The 21,858-nt window shown below is 32.9% G+C and overlaps 1 protein-coding gene across 11 annotated transcripts in view; it reads right to left on the bottom strand.

The window, feature by feature from the left end:
- Positions 1 to 21,858, bottom strand: part of Lrp1b (LDL receptor related protein 1B) — a 1,848,437-nt gene that overhangs the window by 570,930 nt on the left and 1,255,649 nt on the right. For all 11 annotated transcript variants that reach the window (XR_015445151.1, XM_087195526.1, XM_087195530.1 and 8 more), the window contains one exon: positions 18,508 to 18,657. Coding sequence is in view for 10 of the 11 variants with exons in the window: in XM_087195526.1 (XP_087051652.1) it covers positions 18,508 to 18,657 (150 nt within the window). In the remaining variant the exon portion in view is untranslated. The remainder of the gene's footprint in view (positions 1 to 18,507; positions 18,658 to 21,858) is intronic.

The following is a 21,858-nucleotide window of genomic DNA, read 5'->3' as shown; positions in this document are numbered from 1 at the left end:
TCTATCCATGAATGTGTGAAGAAGGAAAAAGAAATTTGTGCTAGCCTTGCTGTTGCAAGCTTACAGTAAAAGGAATAAGCACAGGGCATGATAAGTGCTTAGTCATTCACTGCACTTCAGCTGATCATGTAGACATTGTAGCAGGTCACATCACGACAGGAAGAATGGATACATTGCAGTAAGATGCTTTGAAAGAAAGAGACCACATTTGGATGATTTTATTACAGTATTTTAGTTGTTCTATTTTACTATTAGCTACTGTTGTTATCTCTTCCTGTAGTTAATTTGTAAATTAAACTTTATTATAGGCATGCATGCATAGAGAAAAAAATAATCTATATAGGGATTGGCAGTATCCATAGTATCAGGCAACACTGTTGTTTTGAAATTATACTTGGGGATAAAACAGTGATATTATAACTCAAAAATCTATTAGGAAATTAAAATACTCCATGTCATTTTCAACTCTAAATATTTTATTACCTCCTCATTTCACATTAAAATGGAAACATCCGAGGTTTATAACAATTATCTACCAGTCCAAAATATATGTATTTCAAATTTGTTCTTTTTTTATACTATAACTATTGAACAATGTAACTTTTCTTCCTGAAAATGATTCCGGGTAAAGTTAACATTTAACAATTTACAAAGGGAAATCATTATTTAACATTTTAAGAGTGATAAAGCAGAGGTGATTTAATTATTCCATTTATGTTAATGAGAGTGCTCTCTGATCACTAATTTTAATCTGATTATAAAAATAGTACTATGGTGTATTCTTTGATTGTTGTATTTATCCATTCTACTAGTTAATAGCATTAAGCAGAGTAACATATTGGAACACAGCATTTTATGGTGACAAAAATTGCTGTAAAAGTATCACATATAGACCTTTAGAGATTTCAAATAGAACTTTTAATGTAAATTTTGATGGGTAATTACTTTTCATTAACATTGGTGTGAGTACTTAGAAAAGACAACTATGTACTATACTTAGCGCTGGGCAAATTGCCTGGCTGTACTTCATATATTACTGTTACATTAATGAAGAGTGTTACGGCAATTAGAAGACTGATGGCTTAGAAAATTTAGGTGGATGTATTTAAAGTTCCTTGAGCTAAGTGACATTGCTCAGTGTGTTACAAAGTAACATCTCTTTTCAACAGTCTGATTTGAAAGCAGAATAATTTAAAACATACAGTATAATTATAGTGCACTTAAACTGCATTGCAGATATCAAATTACAGATGGAAGTGCAATACAAGTATAACAAGTAAATCACTGGGTATTTTGCCTAATAGTGATTGTAAATACAATTATTAAATAAATAGTATATCATGAGAACCTTTTTCAATGATGCTATTAGCTGAGCTTTTCAACATTTGTGTTTTCTTAAGTAGAACATGCTTACATAACACAGTCAGGTATAAATATTATAATAATTATACAAAACCCTAACATAATTGCATAAATGATCATTCATATACCTAAGAAAATTAACTGTTTTCCAATTCCTGAGATAGGCAGAAAATGGAATTATTTTCCTAATTTGTTTTAAAGGCTTAATTAAAAGAACATTTCTCAAGCATTACATTTTATAATCCATTAATACTTTCTCCTAGGTAAGATTTCTTAAATGCGTGATTTCACAAAATTGGTGTCCAGAGATAATTTTTCCTCCAAAGTCAATCATTTTCTTAATAAGTTAATTTTTTCAGAAATATCCAGATTTTTCATTTGTAAAGTTCCATAAATACAAATCATTTAAGCTTTAATTTTAGAACATATGAAATTCAAGCAACATAAAAGGAATTCTTCAAAGTTCATTTTATTTTAATTAATTATGATAGTTTTCTTCATTTGCCTGGTTTTATAATAGAAACATTAACTATAAAACCTTGAAATAATCATATTTACTAAAATATGTCCCTTTTCCTATGGTAATGTAAAATCACTAATAATAACATTGAGTTAAATAAATTGGAAATAAAGTAAAACACATGGAGTAGAGCTACTTTCATCATTCCATGTACATTAAGGCTACAAGCATTCATTCATTTAAAGAAGTTAAGATCTTGTAGATTATTTTTAGCTTATTGTTAGCATATTATATACATAAATGAACTGTATATTCTATTTCTCCTGTTTAATGGCAGCAGAGAAACCACATGAAGGATCAGGTATTTTTCTAAGTATAAAGTCTCACTGAGGAAAGTAAGTTCTATCACCCTGGGATTTTAAAAAGAAAATAAAAGATTTAGACACTCCTTCTGAAAACAATGGTGTTTTAAAATGTAATCAAAGAGTCAAGTTGCATTTTTCTTTTTCCTTGCTATAAGTTGAAACCAGGGAAGCAAACATGCTAAACATAAGCTCTACCGTGGAGCTACACCCAGCCCACACTTCCAGATCTCTGTTCCTCATGTGATCTTCCCAATACATGAGTGCTTCATTCCCTCATTCCTTCAGATGTTTGCTCATCTGTCACTTCCCAGTGACTCCTGCCATGACCTCTCCACTTAAAATTCTACTTCTGCTATCTCCTTCAGCCTGACCCAACTCTGCACTCACTCACTATTTTATGCTCCAGTGGAATTTTCTCCAGTAGTAACTATCACCATCTGACAACCTGAATTTCACTTATTTGTGTATACACAGTTTTCCTACACTCCGAATCTCAGCTTCTTTAAGACAGAGAATTGTTACCTCTTTTATTCACTGCTGTGCTCCTAATCCCTAACACAAGCCTGACTCATTATAATAACTTGATAAATTGTTGAATCAATAAACAAATCAAGTTGGAACAAGTAAGAATATTAGCAATATCATACAGAAAATATGAGTATAAAAATAAAGAAATAAAATGTTTGTTTTTATTAAATTACATTTAAAAGAAAGAAAACAAACAGAATTAACTTCCCTCCTTTCAATGCAACTCTCCTTCCAAGAAAATGTCATAGCGTTAGTTTCTATAGGCTCCAGGTTCTTTTCAATTTTATTTATTTTTAAAGTGTTTCTATTTTAACCAAAATTCATGAGGATGGCCCTATGGTCCCAATAGCAGGATTCATAGATGTAATCAGCATATGAGGATTAGCACAGTATTTCTGGAATAGGGAAAATTTCTCAGCCTCTGAGAAGTTTATTTACTATTGGGGTGGGGGCTGTCTTGCACCCTGTAGGATATTTACGAGTATCTTGCTCTGTACCCAGTAGATGACAGCCTATCTGTCCACTTATCCGGAAGGCTGATACAATTCAAAATATCTAATGACATTTCAAAATGTTTCCTGGTGGACAAAATCACCCCAAGTTGAAAATCGCTGGTGTAGTGGAAAGGATGGCAGATAGCTTTGACCTCAGGTGACACACAGTGTTTTCAGTAGTGATATTGTAAACACGTTCTCTCCATTGCATGGTTACTGTGTCTATTAATACTAATATATGCAAATTTCTCAGAATAGAGTTGATGCTTTCTAACTAATATTTATTAAGATAGTGTAGCATAATGGTTCAAAACACATGATAAAAGTAATGCATGCATGTGACAAAAATCCAACTAGTTTGTGCAGGCTTTATAAGTATTTGCAATTAAAATATTTTAGAAAATGCCTCTACCATGGATTGAATTCTGTTCTCCCTTCAACACCAACTACCCCAATTAGTATGTTGAGATCATAACTCCCAAAGCAATGGTGTTTAGAGATGGGGCCTTTGGGAGGGGATTAATTTGAGATAAGGGTATGAGGCTGGGACTCTTATGATGGGATTAGTATAATCAGAACATCCTGTTTTCCTTCCTTATCTGTCAGGGCAAAGCAAGAAGTTTACAAACTAGGAAGAAGGATCTTACCAGGAATAAATTAACTTGCATATAAGTTCTTGGGTTTTTCTAGTCTTCAGAATTCTGAGAAAATAGGTTTCTGTTGTTTAAGGGATCCAGTCTTTGACATTTTGTTGGAGCCACTCAAGCTAAGACAACTTTGTTTTCACTAACTGCATAATATTTTATTGTATGTATATTTCATGATGCTTTTGACTATTCCTTCATAATGGAAACATAGGGTCTTGGTGTTCTGTCGCAATGTTTGCTATTACAAGTACCATTGAAAAGTATATTATTTGCATAAATCTCAATGAATATATAACTTCGTGTAAATATACCTATAGGACATATTCCTATAAGAAACATTTTAAAGTCTAAGCATCATGAATTAGAAAGGTTTCTACAACATTTATTAGCCAAGTAAATATGACCAACTTACTTTGGGAACTCTACAATAATAAGCTGTGTTAATGGTACTTCTCTCAGAGGATTATTGTGAGAATTAGACAAGTTAAGAATTATAAATTAAGCACAATATTTTATTTATTTACACTATCAATTATTATTATTATTATTATTATTATTATATACTGTAATGCTATTAAATAGGTTAGTTGTGGGACTACCTTTAAAAATCTAAAATACTCCAATTGCCAATGCTTTTGTTGGTTTTGGAACTCTTTTATTTTTGTTTGTATTTTTCTTCCTATAAACTCCTTAGTTCCTTTAAGAATAGACACATTCCAATACAGTCCTTCTTTGTTGCATTTCTATATACATATGAATGTGTAATATGTACCAGATATCACTGACTATGTTTTACACATGTATCTTTTTATTCATTCTTTCTGGAACAATTCCAATTCTTTCATTGCAGTATTTACTTCAATAAATATTTAACTCCTATGATTTATTTATGATTTTGGTTATTCTAAACAAACATTTACTTGTTTTCACTAATAATACATTTTGATCACAGGGACAGATGTTTTGGGTCTAGTCACTGTTTCATTTGTTCAAATGTCTTCCTATTAGTTATTGAAAAATATTAAATTCTTGTGCCTCATGAGTGATGCATATGTGAAAAAAACAAGATCCCAAATTATAGAAAACTGACACAAGTTCACAGATGATCATTATAAGGGACACAGAATGTTCTAGAACTGTGAGCATATAGCTCAGTGGTAGAGCTATATGAAAACATAGCTTCAATCCTGAACACAGAAGAAGAAAATCCATTATACTGAAAAATATGAATAAGCTCAGAGGAGGAAAAGATCTCTAATATCTCAAATCATACTGAGGTAAAGTTGACATATCTTGATGAATGGATAGCATTACACGCATGAATATGTAAACCACTCCAAGGACCAGGAACCACAGGCTTAGAGAATTAAATAAAATAAAGCAGAAACAGTTTAACTGGATGTAGTGCACGGGACTGCAGTAGAGGTAAAGGAGAATCATATAAGAAGTAGAGTTATGACGTGGAAGACTCTTCCTTTAGTGTAAACAGCACTTGAATTGGGATCCTGGGGCTTTAGTTTCACAGTACTATGTTTTACCAAATCTCACTAACCCTGAGTTTAGTCATAAGGTGAAAATAGTAATTCTGTGCCAAACAAGATTTGATGAGTGAAGTGAAACAAAATGAGCAGTTCAAAGTAAGTGTGAGTGTTGATTTCAGCTTCTTAAGGTGGCTAAGTCCAGGGTGCTACCGGAGACCCTATCAAAGCAGACCTTCAAAGTCTGGGGATTGGAAATGCAGAGTAAAAACAAATTTAGAGCCTACTTCAATAGTTCAGACCAGAAGTTGTTAAGTATCTGATCAGACTACAAAGAAAAAGAAGCACACAGCCCAAATAACAAGACAATAAACAAAGGATAGTGCTATTTATATATCAAAAACAAACAAAATAAAATAATCTGGCAATCCAAATATATTTTAGGATCAAGAGGGAAAAAAAACTGATCTTGTTCCTTCTGAGCTTAATGCTGAGTGTCCAGAGAAGGTACAAAGTTATTATAAAAAAGAAAAAGAGCAGCAAGAAAGGAAGCTGCTTTAGAAGTAAGGATTCAATTTCATTCTATTCATCAAGCAATTGTGCAGTGATTAGAACTGGTGCAGTGGCTGCCACTTGAGGGAGTCAGGGAAATTCGTAGGATTATTTTGGCTATCAAAATCACCAGGGAGTACTGTTGACATTTAGTGGGCCAGGGTTAAGGATGTAGACATTTTAGAATGCACTGATTATTGGATATAGCACTAGACATTTATATTGATGAAAAACCCTGTTAATAATTATCTGAATCAGACCTTAATTCTACCTTATATTAAAACACAACGCAATTTCTACATGGTTTAAAAAACACTTAATTTTTCAGGATTAAAATTGTTCATTATATTACTCACAATGTTACCAAAAATCATTCACCACTTCAGAAAAATCAAGCCACAAAAATCAGTTCCACTTGTTATTTTAGGGTTGCCAGCATAGCATACTTGCAGCCGTCTATATTTTTAGCTATTTAATTTCCAATGATTCTGTACATGGGTAAAATCATTTCTTCAAACTTAGTTGTGCCCAAAGCATTTTTATATTGGTTTTTAATTAAATATGATTTTCTTCTTGTTTCTCACTTATACTATAGCCAGAGCATTGCATTCTATTTGTTAGACAAAAAAAGGGACAGGCTGTGACCAGAGCCAAACTTATAAATTCAAGCTTATTTCAAATTTCCCTCATAGGTGAGGCTTTCAGCTAGTCACTCTTTTACAAGGAGAGAAGGAGAAGTACATACGTGAAGATTTTAGTTAAGTAGTTTCAGCCAAGTTGAGCTACTCTCCTCATGTGCAGCCTCCCTGCCCTGTGTATTCTCCAGCAAAATCAGCATCAGTGCCTCTCCTTTAGGTCGCTTCATATTCTGGACTTCACCCAGGCCCAGTCTCAATGCTAACCTCTTCACAGAGGCCTGCTCTGGAAATATTTGCAGGTCTCACTTGCGTTTTTATTCAAGGATCTGTGTGCTTGCTTCATATATGTATCAATCTATCCTCCCTACACTGTCAGCACTCTGATCCCTAAGACAATAACCTACAATACTCTTCAATTCCTCATAACACTTACTTCCTCACTAAATGTAGGCAATATCAGTCTACTAACTAGATAGCCCTAAGCCGTAGGTAGTGGTTTTCAAACTTTCAAAGTATTGAAACTTTTATTTTAAACACAATCTAATCAAAAAGCACATTGTATTAACTCTACTTCTCAAAATATTCCCACAAAGAAAAAAAGAACTGGGTTTATTGTATTACGCTAAAAACTTCACAAAATTCCCATTTCTTTAGGTCGGAGTTTATAACTCATGAAAGTAAAGAGCATTTTAAATGTGACTGAATGGAATTACTTTCAGAATATAAGAATACAGTAATATCTCGGTATACAGTAATATCTCAACCACTAGTTGAGAGTGGTCATGCACACCTATAACCCTAGGACTCTAAGAAGCTAAGGGAAAAGGATGCAAGTTTAAATCCCACACAGGCACCTTAACAAGACCCTGTCCTAAGTTAGAAAATAAAAAAGGACTGAGTATGTAGCTCAATGCAAAGGCCTTACATTCAGTCCCTGGTCCCAAAAAAAAAAAAAGGAAAATAATAATATAAAAATTTAAAGTTTTATTTCATGAAGAAAAAGAAGTGCTGCCAAAGAAAATAGAAAAGGAAGAAAGATGTAAAAAAGCAATGGAAAGCCTAATGGAGGGGTTAAAAGAAAGAAGAAAGTAAGGAAGGGAAGGAGGATAAGATCTCAAGTTTCAGTCCTTTTTCACTCTTAGAGAGAGAAACAAATTTAGAAGTTGTTGGTTTTTAAAAAATAATAATCTGCATTTGAAAACATATAAACTAGATCCACAAAGTAGAAAACAGAGGACTTGACTCCTTAAAGTGGAATATTAAAATAAAGAATGTTCAAGTTATCAGACTCCCCATTCTGTTAAAGGCAACAGACGGAATCATCGCAGACTAGATGTTAGTATGAATCTGCAAGAGCTCAATCTGAGGTTCTTTACAAGATGAACTGCCTCAGACCCATGGCTCATCATTTGCCACCATTTATGATGCCCCGTAGTGGCCATGACAACTTGCCATAATAATTTATCCTAGGAAATAAAGTAGAAAAAAAGGCATTTGAAGATTTCTGGATGCCAGTTTTACTAGGTTGTTTACTATATGCATATTTTACATTTTTCTATCATCATTTATAAACTACATTATACAGCTGATGAAATTCCTAACAGCTGTAATTTAAGCACTACACATGCTTTAATTCAATAACCCCAAACATTATTTATTATACTAAATAATATTTTCCTGAAAATAATGGAGATATAAACTTTAAAAATATATCATTGAAAAATCGCTGAGAGTTTGTGTCAAATAGGTAAAGATTAATTTTTTGCCACTATGACTTAGTTTTTCAATTAGCAGAGAGATTAGACAACTGTAAAGGCTTTGTCATAGTCTTATGCAAGCATTTGAAACCATTAATCTTCAACAATAATAACAATGTATTCATTCGTAAGCAAATAAATATGACATCCTGTGATATTCAGATGATATCTAGAAATATTTCAATCTGACAGTCTTGATTTTCCCAAGAGTGAATTATCCATGTCCTATGAAATCCATAGCAGATAATACAATGGTTTCAAGCTAGTGAGATAAGCTCAAAATATGAACACATGTCCTCAGGGTTACTTTTGTTAGAACCTTCAAGGGCTCTCTAAAGGACAAACTGTTAACTTACTTTTTTTAACATTGAGGGGAAGAAAAGGAATTGTGTGCATAATTGAATCAACAGAGCTAATTTTTTATTTATTATACGGTTGGGTGTATTTCTGACAAGAGACTCAAAGCATATATAGAACATGTCTTTTCTCCTCCTCTGTTGATCCCAGCAGTAGCCAAAATTAAATGACTCTCTGATATTTAATTATTATGCATAACTTGGGCAAATTGCAAATTGAAACAGATCAATAGTATATTTAAATTGTGATTGATACCAGAAAATTTCATCAGGGACAGCTTAAGTATTCATGAAAATTGTGTAAACACTTTTTCTTGTTATCATCTGTGACTTTTTTGTACACAGGTTGTTAGCAAGTTGCAATTGATTCTAACATTACATGGTTGTGAGAGATAGCTATTTAAATATTTACAGAAACCACGAACCTATTTAAAGATTTCTGTTGTAATCCTCTATAATACCAAATTCTCCACTAAAAGTCAAAAATAAAATTTTGCCTAATTTATAAAACAGGTTGATATGAACTCTGTTAACCATAACTTCACAAATAAACTTTGTTTTTAGTCATAATGTGGTAGTCTCTTCTCCACCGGTTCAACCTATGCAATGGTTTATTGAAAGCTATTTATTGCACCTTAGATCAACCTATTATTGACAAAGTCATACAAGGTTAGAACTATATAGCGCATATTGAAAAGCTTCATGTTTTCACAGAAAATAATGTCTACTAGAGTGCAGTGACTTTCTCAAATCACATAACTGGTTCGTGAAGAGTAGGAATCTAAAGTATTCTTCCCTAGCTAAAAATGATGTTAATTTTAATTGTCTCTATTTAATCTTAAAGTCTATTTAATAATGTGATGAAGACCATTAATTCATTTTGAATCACATATATATAGAGAGAGAAATAGATATACATATAGATATGGATACTTAAATATTAGATTAGATTATATATAATAAATGAAATGTTTGTGTTAGAATCCTAGCATTAAGTGTGATGATATTAAGAAGCAGGGCATTTAGGAGGTGTAATCTCTTACATGTACGTGGCCCCCATAAGTGGGGCTCTCATAAATGGGGTTCTGGGGAGTTGACTGAATCAATCATGGGTGTGTGATACTAAATCCATGGATGGGTTTGTAGCTGGGTGTGAGTTTGAGAGGTGAAGCCTGGTGGGAAGAGGTGAGTCACCTTGGTTGTGGCCGGGACAATATATATCCCTCCTCCTCCCTTCATCCCTCTCTGCTTCTTGCCTCCCAAGCCGTGAACAATTTCTCCTTTGCCACTCCACTGTGCCTTGGAGCCAGCTGACTATTGACTGAAGTCTTAAAATGGAGAGCCAAAATAAACCTTTCCTCCTTTAAATTGTAGATGTCAGGTACTGCTTCTCGGGAACAAGAAAGGAATAAAACACTAGGTAATTAAGTCACAAGGGCAAAGCCCACAGAGATGGGATTAGTGTACTGATAAAAGTGACATCAGAAAGTCTCTCTCTCTCTCTCCATCCATTGAAGAGATAAGAAGTTAGCAATCTATGATCCAGAGGGCCCTCAACAGAGCCTATTTTAGATTTCCAGCCTCCAAAACTGTGAAAAAAAATATTTTTATTATTTTCACAAGTCTATAGTCTACAGTACTTTGTTATAGCACTCCAAATTAAGACATATAAATATGCAAATATAAATATAAATTTAATGATCAAGAAGAATGCGCTATGACGATTTGTAATCCTTACCTATAGTTATCAAGGAAAATATAATTTCAATAGATTACACAGCACCATGAAAGAAAAATAAAATTAGATATACAATACAATTTAACAGCTAGTAACAGTGTATGCAAAAGAATATCAGAGGGCCGGGGATTTAGCTCAGTGGTTCTGGTGCCTGCCTTGTAAGCTCAAGGTTCCGAGTTCCATCCCCAGAACCAAAAAAAAAGAATATCAGAGAACAGTGAATAAGTAAATCTTAAGGTGCAAGTGTGGAGTAGATGTTTAAATTCAACCTCTTATTTCTTGTATTTCCAAGACTCAAATTCTTCATGTAGAAAAATTTGACAAATTACTACATGACACATTGTAGTTGACAGAATCAAGATCACCTGTGATTAAACCATTTGCTGAACATGAAATCCACAAATGCCAATTATTTTCTATATAGACATATCTATCAACTTCTTTGAGTTTGTTTAATATCCTTATTTCTATTTTAAGTCTATGATCCATTTGTACTAGGTCTTGCCTGTACCACACTAAAAAAAAAAAATACAAACAAAATGTCATGCTGATCTTTCCTGAATTGCATTCCTCAAATAATATATAAGTTATATTTATTATATGTGTATATTATTTTTTTCTCAGCTTCATCAAATGATTTTTGTAATTTTTTTCAGCATAAATACAACATAATACAATATAGGCAATCTGCTTTCCAATTGTATTTGTGAAAATGGATCATAAGAAATAAAATTGATAAACAACATATAAATCTATATTTTAGTTAATAGTTTTATCCTCCTCCTACTAGTCCTCCTTACAGAGGCACATTAACACAGAAGAGCAAGTTGATTAACTTGAGTTCCCTTCCCCATCTCCAGCAGGGATTAATATGAAGAAAATGTCAAAAGATGATTGGAAAAAGTAAAGAAATACAAACAAAAAAGGCTTATCACTGAAAACTAGCTGATCAAGAGTTAAATACCACATACCTCACTGAATACTTTTTATATCACAGTTAATCAGAAAATTGTGGAGGAAAATGTTTTAGAGTATCATAATTTCATGAACCTAAGGTTTATTCATAAAAGAAAACTTCCTTAAAAGTTGACTAAATACTGAAAAATATAACTAAAAGGAATGGCAGCAGATATCATTTTAGAGCTACTAGCTATTACAATATTTGAAAGCAGAGGTTATTGTATTTGCTATTTCTGATAGTTGAGAATAGACAATTGATAAGATCACCACTAGAAATGGGGAAGAATTTAGCAGGATGTAGTGGTGCACCACTGTAATCTCAGCACTTGAGAGGCCGAGGCAGGGAGATTTCCATGAGTTCAAGGTAAGATGGACTACATAGTGAGTTCAAGGCCAGCCTGAACTACATAGCAAGACCCTGTCTCAAAATAATATACAATAATTTAAAAATTTAAAAGTTAAAATTTAAAAAAAGAAATCTTGAAGAATTTGATGTTGATAAGTTGCCCCACAATATAAAAGGCCATCTGCCTCGCAAGGGCAAGGTCCTGAGCTCAATCCCCCAGTATCAAAAAAAAAAAAAAAAAGATGCTCAAAAAACAATCATTGAACACAAGTGTAAGTCATATCTGATCAAGTGAACTCCTGAGTTCCTAGAGAACACATGAAGCACAATCAATAATGTATATGAACCATAGTACAATTAAAAGCAGTCTCAACTGGTAAGCCGCCAGAGGCAACTTTAATATTTATATCAATGTAATAAAGTTAATTTTTTTAATTTTTGAAAGTAAAGCATTTAATAATAATGTAGAAACTGTAAAATAAATAACTAGAGCAGTTCTTGATCATTCTCAAGGCATTGCTTTAATCTTTCTTCATTATCTCTTTAAAACATTTCTGAGAACTTGCATCTCAGTGAGCCATTACTTGCCTCCAAAATCTAAAACTTCATCCCTACCACACACACTTCCTTATCTCTGTGCTCTGTTATTCTTCTCCAGCACTCAACTATTATATCATGTATTTTACTTTTTTATCTCCTTTATATTGTATCTTCCACACTGGTCTACAAGCATGCTGAAATCAGTATTCTTGTGAACATATATATCCGTGAGTGGCATATATAGGCCAATCATACATATTTCTGAATGGATAAAAGAATGAATGACATTTGGTTTGATTATTGGCAGGGGTGGAAGCTCTACACCTAGCAACCATATCTCCTTGTCAAGAATTTAACTCAAGTAGAAAGCTCAAAGAAGACCTCAAGTTAGTACATTCTTCTTCTACATATACCTCAGGTAGAGTACAAGCTCTGGTAAAGCAGGAAATCATATATTCTGTCATCCACAAGAGGAGTCTTTTCTCCTCTATAAAATATGTCAGTTGTCCTGCCTGACTCCATTTTTCTATTCAAATCTTCTGTAATGGCACAGCTGGATGCAGGAAGCCTTAACTCCATCTCCTTCTCTCAACAACTCATCAGCATAATTGATAACTATATTGGAAATGGTCACTGCGCCTTCTGGGCTGAGTCAACAACAGTCTTGGTGATGGCTTTTCATTTCATTGTTAGTTTGCTTGGCTTGTACACTATTACCCATCATACTTAGCTGATAACCCATGTTAGCTTTCATGGTATTTTTCTACAATGAAATGATCACTTTCTAACATGTAAAGTTACAAGTTTTTAAATAAAAGTGTGGACTGATGACTTTCTTTAAAAGTGAAGTATCTGCCACAAAGGTTTAATGTTTCTTATGGCAAAAAAAAGTAGGATGGTGCGTGCCTGTAATCCCAGCACTTAGGAAGCCAAGGCCGGAGGATCACGGGAAGTTTGAGGCCAGCCTGGACTACATAACATAATAATTCAAGGCCAGCCTGAACTACATAGTAAGATCTTATCTCAAAAAAACAACAACAGCAAAAATATAGTCAATATTTATCATATCACACAGTTCCTATGGTTCGCGGGTTAGACAACTAGGGGCGGCTACGTGTGTGCTTCTGTTTTGGAGTCCCTTTGAGGTTGCTTTAATATTGCTGGCTTGTGCTTTACTTCTCCGAAACTGGGACTGGGTCTAGGGTTTCTGGTGCTAAAAGATGTTTATTTTCTTAGTGATTTACCAGAGATCTCTAGTTTCTTGCCGTGCTCACTTCTCCATTTGGCTGCTTGAGTGCCCTCACTATGTGTCAAATGGCATTGGCCAAACCGACTGTTCCCAGACAGAGGCCGAGGAAGAAGATCCTGATCTTGTGGCCTGGTCTGCACCAGACATTTATCATCGTGCCTGCCTTATTCTGTGAACTGCAAAGGAGACACTAAGTCCAGCCTGCATTCAAGGGGAGGGAAATTAAGCTCTACTTCCTGACAGTAGAAATAGCAAAGAACTTGGAAAACAATCTTGACCTTGGGGGATTTGGGTTTTGTAGAATCATCAAATAATTCCTTAATTTTGATCTGGGTGTTGTCAGATATGTTCTACTTTATTCAACTTAAAACATTCAAAGGTCTTTTCAGTTTATTTTCTGCATCATATTTAAAGTAAAACTGGGAAACCCTAGTGGTTATAATTTATAATCTTGGATTAAAAATTAGTGAGAAGTGTGTAGAAACCTTGTTTTCTCAGTTTTAGGAAAATCACTCTCAAATTTCAGCGAAGCACAAATTTCACTTACTTATTATCCATTGCTTACCAGGTTTCTGTGAGTCTCTGAGCTGGCATACACTTGTATACACCATTTACTTTACAGCACAATTATTTCCTTCTTTTCTGGGTGTACAATTTTACTATGACTGATCGAAATTTTCTTTTCAAGCATTGGTAACTTCAATCATTGATAATCCCCTAGAGAGTAGTGAGGCATCTGAATTTTACATTTTTATTGCATTTTTTATGACTATAATATTCACTCTCGGCAGGAAGCAGGCACACACTACCCTTTATTTTCCATTCTCAAGGAAAAAGAATGGAGGTTCTGAAAGGAGATGAAACCTGAGCAGGAGAAGTCCAGACCTGGCCAGGAAACTTTTACAGTTTCCTCCCAGGCATATCTTTCAATAGGTCATTTATATTTTAAATCCCTGAACTGCTAAAAATATTTTGATATATCTAGTTATTGTGTTGGCAGAAGAGGCTTTAGTATCTTTTGTTATATTTATTTTGATCTTTTAGGCTAATCAAATTAATATGGTTTAAAGGTATATATATATATATATATAATTATGAAAGAGAAAACATCTAAAGTTTTTAAAAATTTATTAGAGTAAAACTCGCAGTGCTATTAATCATCCTCAAAATATTCTTTTTCACTTCTAATATGCTTATCCTATAACTCTTGCCACTTTCTGAAGCATCTCTGAAGTCCTCTTTTGTGTCTTTAGTTGCACTATCATGGCTGTCTCAATGGCCTGAATTCATTCAAAATGTTTAACTTTCATGGTCATTTTGACTTTGGCAAAGGGTCAAAGCTGCACAGTGCCAGATCAGTGACTACTGTGGATAAGTCACACTGTAATGTTTTCATGAGCCTTCTTTTTCATTGGATGGAACTTCACACCAACACTCACCAGGTATTAGATCACATCTCCCATAAAGACATTAATAAGGATTTCAGAAAGTGTTGCTTCAGAAAGTGGTAAGAATAATGAGATGAGGGTATTAAAATTAAGGGTGAGCATTGCGAAGGGAATTAATGTCAATGTGTCTGTTAGTGTAATACATTTTTTAAAAAATTTAAACTCACAAATTTTATATCTTCTTATACATCGCTGTTCACACATTAAAAGATTTTATTTTCTTCAAGGTTGCATTATAATGAAGAGTTCATGTTGTATCAGATTCACAATGCTAACATAATACAGATACTATGATTTCACCCAAACTTTCTTCCATTTTGATCACTCAGAGAACAAAACTCACTAACTATATATTTTGCTAAAATGGACTGCCTGATTCATTTTTGAAGCTGCATTTATAGGATTGAGTTTGCTAAGATTAGTGTTCATCTCCTACTCAGAACAGGATTAGTAGTATTTATATTAAGAGAAATAAACCTTTTTTTCATTAAGTTTATTGGTACATTTTAGGTATACACAGTTATATTCAAAAAGAAAAAAAAAATTACAACTTCCTACTTAATGCAGCTGCTGTAGAAGACTAACTACTGTGTAGATTGACAATCAAATCCCTAGGATAGCAACAAAGAGTTCAATAAGTCAAAACAGAAAAAAAAAGAGAGAAATAAACCATAGTCTTAATGTTTCAGTAAGGCTATGAATTTCATAATGTAATATATATATTATATAAATGGTCAATAAAAATTCAATAGATTTCCTTAAAATGTTATGACTGAATTTTAAAATGTTTCCTCTAAATTATTGGATTTGTTTACATTGTTTGCTAGTTTGGTTTGATTTAATGGAATATTGAAATTCATTTTTTAACAACATAATGAGAGTTACTATATAACCACTTTAAAGGATTTAATCTGCTTATTTTTATTCAAATGATCTAACATGAAGCACAAAAAACAAAATGTCCATGTTAATTTCACAAGGCTGAATAACATAAAATAATCCTATAAAATATTTTATAGGCTTTATAGAACAATTGTAAATAAATTTCTACTTTAAAATAATCCATCTATAAGCTACAACTTGTGGTGTGTTTGTACATATATATATGTGAGTATAGCTTCTAGAAACATACGATGAGAAGAATGTCAACATAATGGTACAGAAATGGCATCAGAATTGCCAGAAAGCTAGAAAGAAAATTGAGGATTCATTTTTTTTAAAAGTGATTGTTTTCTTACAAGTTTAAAATTTTCATCTGGGAAAAAACAATTAAAAACTACTCTAATTCTAACAAATAATTTGAAAAAGGCTGTTAATGAAAGTAATAGCAGAACAGCAATTTAGGAAAAATCTACAGCAAAGAAAGTCACTGAAATGCCTGATCGAGTGACATCAGATGTCTAGAAATATCCAGCCAGGCAAAGTTAGAGAGTGTTCGTGGATCAAATTAAGTGATATAAGATTTTAATTTTAATATTTGCATGAAAAGTTTTTTAAAATATACTCACATATGTCCCTAGTGATTCTCACAATGGTGTAATATAGGCAGATGTACTGAATATCATGTATTTTCCAACAATAAAAATTGACAGAGACCATTCTATGATTGGTTAACACAATTTCTTTTTCACTCTTTCAAAAGAAAGAGGAAGATTTATTCTGTTTTAAATAATTTGAATTTCTAAACATTTCTCACACTTCATTCATACATTGTACTGATTGAAAATTAAAGGTGTTATGACTACATAACCATGTAGCTCCCCAAAAGCCTTATCCTCTCAAAGCCTTATGTAGTCACAGATGGGACTTTTCAGAGGTGACTGGATTTAGAGTGAGTCATGCTGGGATTAAGTGTGTAATGGTGAGATCAAGGCTATGTGATTACTAAATTAGTACACTGATTGGTTGGCATAGTTCTGAGTGTGGTAATAGGAAGGTCTACCCTGGTTGTGAATGCTACCCGCCCCAAGGGGGATGTAGCCTGGATAGAGTGTAAGGTTCAGAAAAAGGACTTGTCACTGCTCACTGCTTCTCTACTTGGTGCTTGCCCTCTGCCTGCCATGAACTGTTTCTCCTCTGCCATGCCGCCCCACCATGGAGCCAGCCAACTATAAACTCAAACCTTTACAAAGTATGACCTAAAATAAAACTTTCCTCCTTTAACTTTAATTGTTAAGTGTTTTGTGTCAGCAATGAGAAAAGTAATTAAGACAAAAGGTGATACAACACATAGTTTTTTCATCTAGAAAATAAATTTTCAAGTCTTTCTTCATTAAAATCTGTTTGCTTAAAAACCAACATACTGATTCACTCCAAAAATTAAAAACCTCACATTAAATCTGAGAAATGAATCAAAAGATTGCAGAATATAGAATTTGTATAATTAAAAGACCTAATTTATCACCTATAGAATTGCATTTTAAAGATATATTCAAATTGACCTCTCATAAATAGCATGACTTTTAAAAAGTTATCCTGACTAAATAATGATATTTGGAATTGCAAACATAGTCAGTTTTCTGACTTCCTTTTACAAAATACAACTACTGTGATTCTGTGGAATATTTAATCCTCATGTGTTTGCCTATCATGAACTTTACTTGAAAGCCCACCAATCTCACAGCAAAAATACAGCCCTCCTCATCAAACAGCATGTCTTTACACTCCTACATCTTGTCAAAAACTTGAGCTATCTTTTTAAATTAAAAGTTACATTTCAAAACTTAATTTTAATAGGGTCGAGGATTTAGCTCAGTGGGGCTGGGGATTTAGCTCAGTGACACCATGCCTGCCTTCCAAGTACAAGGTCCTGAGTTTGATCCCCATTACAAAATAATAATAATAATAATAATAATAATAATAATTTTATTATCAATGCAATAGAGGTTGATTATTTGTTCTTTGGAAACAACACAACACTTTTAGCTCCCCAGTCATCTTTTATAGTTGTCTACCCATTCGTTTTTTCTAGAAAACCAAATAAAAAGAATAAAAAATAAGACTCAAATTCGCAAAATTCTACTCATTCCTAACTATGGGGAAGCCATGGGAAGATTACTGGTTCAGATTAACAATGTCATTCATTGGTCAATTGGACTCTGCTCACCTATGTCTTGAATTATCTATCAATCATGCTATCTTTATTAACAAAGATTAACCACATTTCATTTTTGTGACAAATACACAGGGTCCTTACACTTAAGAGGAACTCAGAAGAGTATAGAAAAGAACCATAAAGTAATTCAAGTCACAGTAAGCCAAGAATCAGTGAGACTAAAGGTGATATTGCTAACAATACTCAGGCCCTGATCTGGATAACCTTATCTATCTGTTTTCTAATTTTTTTTTTTTTTTTTTTTTTGTACCAGGGATCAAACTCTGGTCCTTTCGCTTGTGAAGCAGGTGGCGGAACCACTGAGCTAAATCTCCGGCCCTGTTTTCCTGTTTTCTAATCTTAAAAAAAAAATTTTAATAGAGATGTGCAATTTGGTGTTAATGGAGCAGTAACTTTTGTAAGCATTTAAGAGGTCATAATTAATCAAACCTCAATCAATAAGAAACACCCTAGCTATAGAATCATTGCACTTACCCATGATAGTTAAGGCCGTAGCTTTTGTTAATTCTTCTTTCATTGACTCTATTACTTCCAAATTACCACCATCCAAGTTGCATCTATTTATGGTTCCATTTCCCGAACTGATCCAATAAAGTTTGTTTTCTGCATAGTCAATTGATAGACCTGTAATTAAATTGTACAACTTAAAACTAATAGCAGTTACTTAAATTGCAATATTCACCTAGCACCGCTGGATTTGAGGGGAGAAAATAAGTTGAAAGTTCAGAATTTTATCTTAAAATATGAGACCTGACTAATAAGAAAACAGAGATACACTGTTCTAACTGGCTGAGAAGTATTACACATCTATAAGCACTTAACATATATCTCTGTTAATTATCAAAACTATATTATGACATTGAGAGGAACGACAGCCGCATTTTACAAGTAAGAAAAATATTATCCAGCATAGTTAAGAAATCTGCATTCTCAAGTACCTATCTATCTAACTATTGAGATGCTCAGCAAGATCAGGGCTCATTTTATAACAATAATTATGAGGTTCCATGATGCCCTCTGAACTCATAACTACTTGTGATTGATACACAGGCATATAAAGCAATGAATTGTTCCCTAGATCTCACTCAGTGAATGAAGTGAACAATCCACAAATAATCACTCTAAAAAACCATAAAAGGATGATGGAGAAGGAAAGAAAAAGGGAATGAAGGGAGAGAAGGAAGATTGGAGAGAATAAAAAGAGTTAAGTGCACAGAGAGAATTTCAAACATGTCTAAATAATTCTCAGCTACAGTCAGTTTAGACCAGAGGCCATCATTGATTAATGAGACAATTTTTAATGAAGTAGAAATAATCCAAGAAGTCCATACAATATATGAGCTCTTTTCTGACTTAAGCTTTGTTTTGAGAAGTCCAGGCGATTCATATGAAAAAGCACAGTTTTCTAAAATTAGACATTTTGGGGATATAATTTTCATATTTTTGGTGACCAGTGTGGGTGATTTGCTTTAATTACTAAGGAAAATAGTCAAATAAAAGCTACCACACCCCTATTTTACAGTACAATACCTTCAAGTTGAAAGTCCTTGGCATTTGATTATTTATTAGAGGATGTTTGACTATTCTGTAGGAACCTAAGCCATTTAATTTTCAGAACAAACAAGTCATATTACTTTTTGCTTAAATGTCTGTCTGAAGGACAGCAATATAAAGAATACCTTTAATAGGGTTAATAGCACAAACTATAACACCAAAATTTATGTGGCCAAATTTTTACTAAGAATTGAATGAACAAATATATTTTTAAAATTCAGTTTATGTCTAAATTGTATCTCTTAATCAAGTCAAACTATCAGAGAGCTGAAATTTTAAATTGTATTTTTGTCTCTTCATGGTTCTTTTGCTGAACTGAGCTTTGGACTCATGCCCTCTGTTTGAATGGACAATGATGTAAGATATAGCCGTAGGAAACCTTCTGTTATACTTCCTAGAATATAGTATATGAAAGTAGTACATCATACAGTGTGACCTCTTTATCCAAGGACCCATGGGAGAAATTTCCTTCAGGGCTCTATGCCAGAAAAAGCTGTATGTGGAAAACATAAAATTTTAACTGATCATATTTCTCCCTTTGCTTTGGCTGCAAGGAAACTAAAGAGTCAGATTTGTGACCCATCTTCAGTAATTGTAAAGGAATTTCATTTACACTATTACCTTGACTTTGATAGACTAATCTATGATTTTATTTTACCTGGATTATTGAAATCGATATTCTTGTCTAGCCTGTCTTAGGAATATATTTATTTAAATTTCCCTAACTCTTTTTTGGAAGGAGGATATGCATTCATTCTTAATGTGCCTGACTCCAAATTAACTTACAATGACAGAACTTTTTCATTCATCTAATAACCTGTGGTTTCTCTACTTTTATATATGTTGTGTGAAGCAGAATTAAAAAGAGCAGGAAAGTTACAGAGTTTGAGCCACAGATCACTAGACTCCAATCTTTGTTTCTGGAATATGAAGGTGTACCAGAAAGGACCTGTGACCTAACTCACTATGTTCACTAACTATATGTTGCCTGAAAGAAAAGAAACCAGGTAGAGACACTGAATGAATGGATTACTTACATGCACTATGAAAATTTTAACTTGTCTTCAAAAACCTTTCTCTAGTAAAGTTATTTCTTCTTTCCTTTCTCCTTTTTCATTTTTTAGTTTTTTAAGTTTTCTTTTTGGTTTTTGTTTTGTTCTGTTTTTGTGTGATGAAACAAACACAGGGCTCACACTTGGGTCTTTCTGCTTGTTAGCAAACTGTACCAATGAGCCACACCTCCAGACCTCCAAGCAGAGTGTAATGCTCACAATGGAATTTTTTTAGTATTCTACTTATATCCAGATACCATGCTGGGTAGGGATAAACAGCTGTGATTCCATGGATCTACATATTTTAAATGGCTTAGATTTGTACATTATTTTTAAGATTGCATAGTTTTAGATTAATAGGTTTGAGTTTCACAGGAAAAACACCTTCAAACTTCACAAATTAATCTATGTATGCATATGATAAATGTCACATATCCCTCTACATGTATCTTTTGCTTTGCTATATGTCTCTCTCTATATATAGAATATCCAATATAATATTCACTATATATATATGTATATTGTTGAATATTATATGGAATGTTCTTGAATATATTTTTTGCAGGTTTTATAAAACAGAGCTATAATACTCTTTAAATCCTATTAGGAACTTAAACCTATTAGAAATATGTTTTATACACATCAATATAAATATGTTTGGATAGACATATTTACCAAGTCTACTAATAATGTTTTTACATCATAAGATCTGTTCACTTCATTACTATCATAGAGTTAGGTACTACTAATACTGAAGAATTAATTGGTGTGTATTTATTAAAGTAATTTCTGAGCAGATCTCTGTTGCACTAACATTTCAAAAGATATATCACTAAGAAATTAATGGTTGTTTAGTGAAATTAAAACTACTTAGTGATGTTAGAATTTTAAATCAATATCTATGAGAAAATAGGTCAAATGTCAGCACATATAAGATTGTCCTATAACCCACGCAAAGAAATATATTCATGACTGTACTATAGGATTCTTAGAGTGTTGACTGATGTTTAAAAACTTCAAAAGTAGCATAAGATCTGCTGAAAAGTGTACTAAAAGTAAAATTATTTATTTCTGCCATATATATTTTTTATAATTTTAAAATCATCTGGATCTTTCAAATAAAACTAGATCAAACAATATAATAAGTAAATGAAAGAAAAATGTCACCATCTAAATTTAAAAAATCTACTCTTACCTGTCTTTATTTCCTTTTCCTTAA

Source organism: Heterocephalus glaber, unplaced genomic scaffold, assembly GCF_053883595.1.
Source record: "Heterocephalus glaber isolate CG9 unplaced genomic scaffold, H.glaber_assembly_v1.0 deba00000347, whole genome shotgun sequence".
NCBI lineage: Eukaryota > Metazoa > Chordata > Mammalia > Rodentia > Bathyergidae > Heterocephalus > Heterocephalus glaber.
This window is presented reverse-complemented; position numbering and strand designations above follow the sequence as displayed.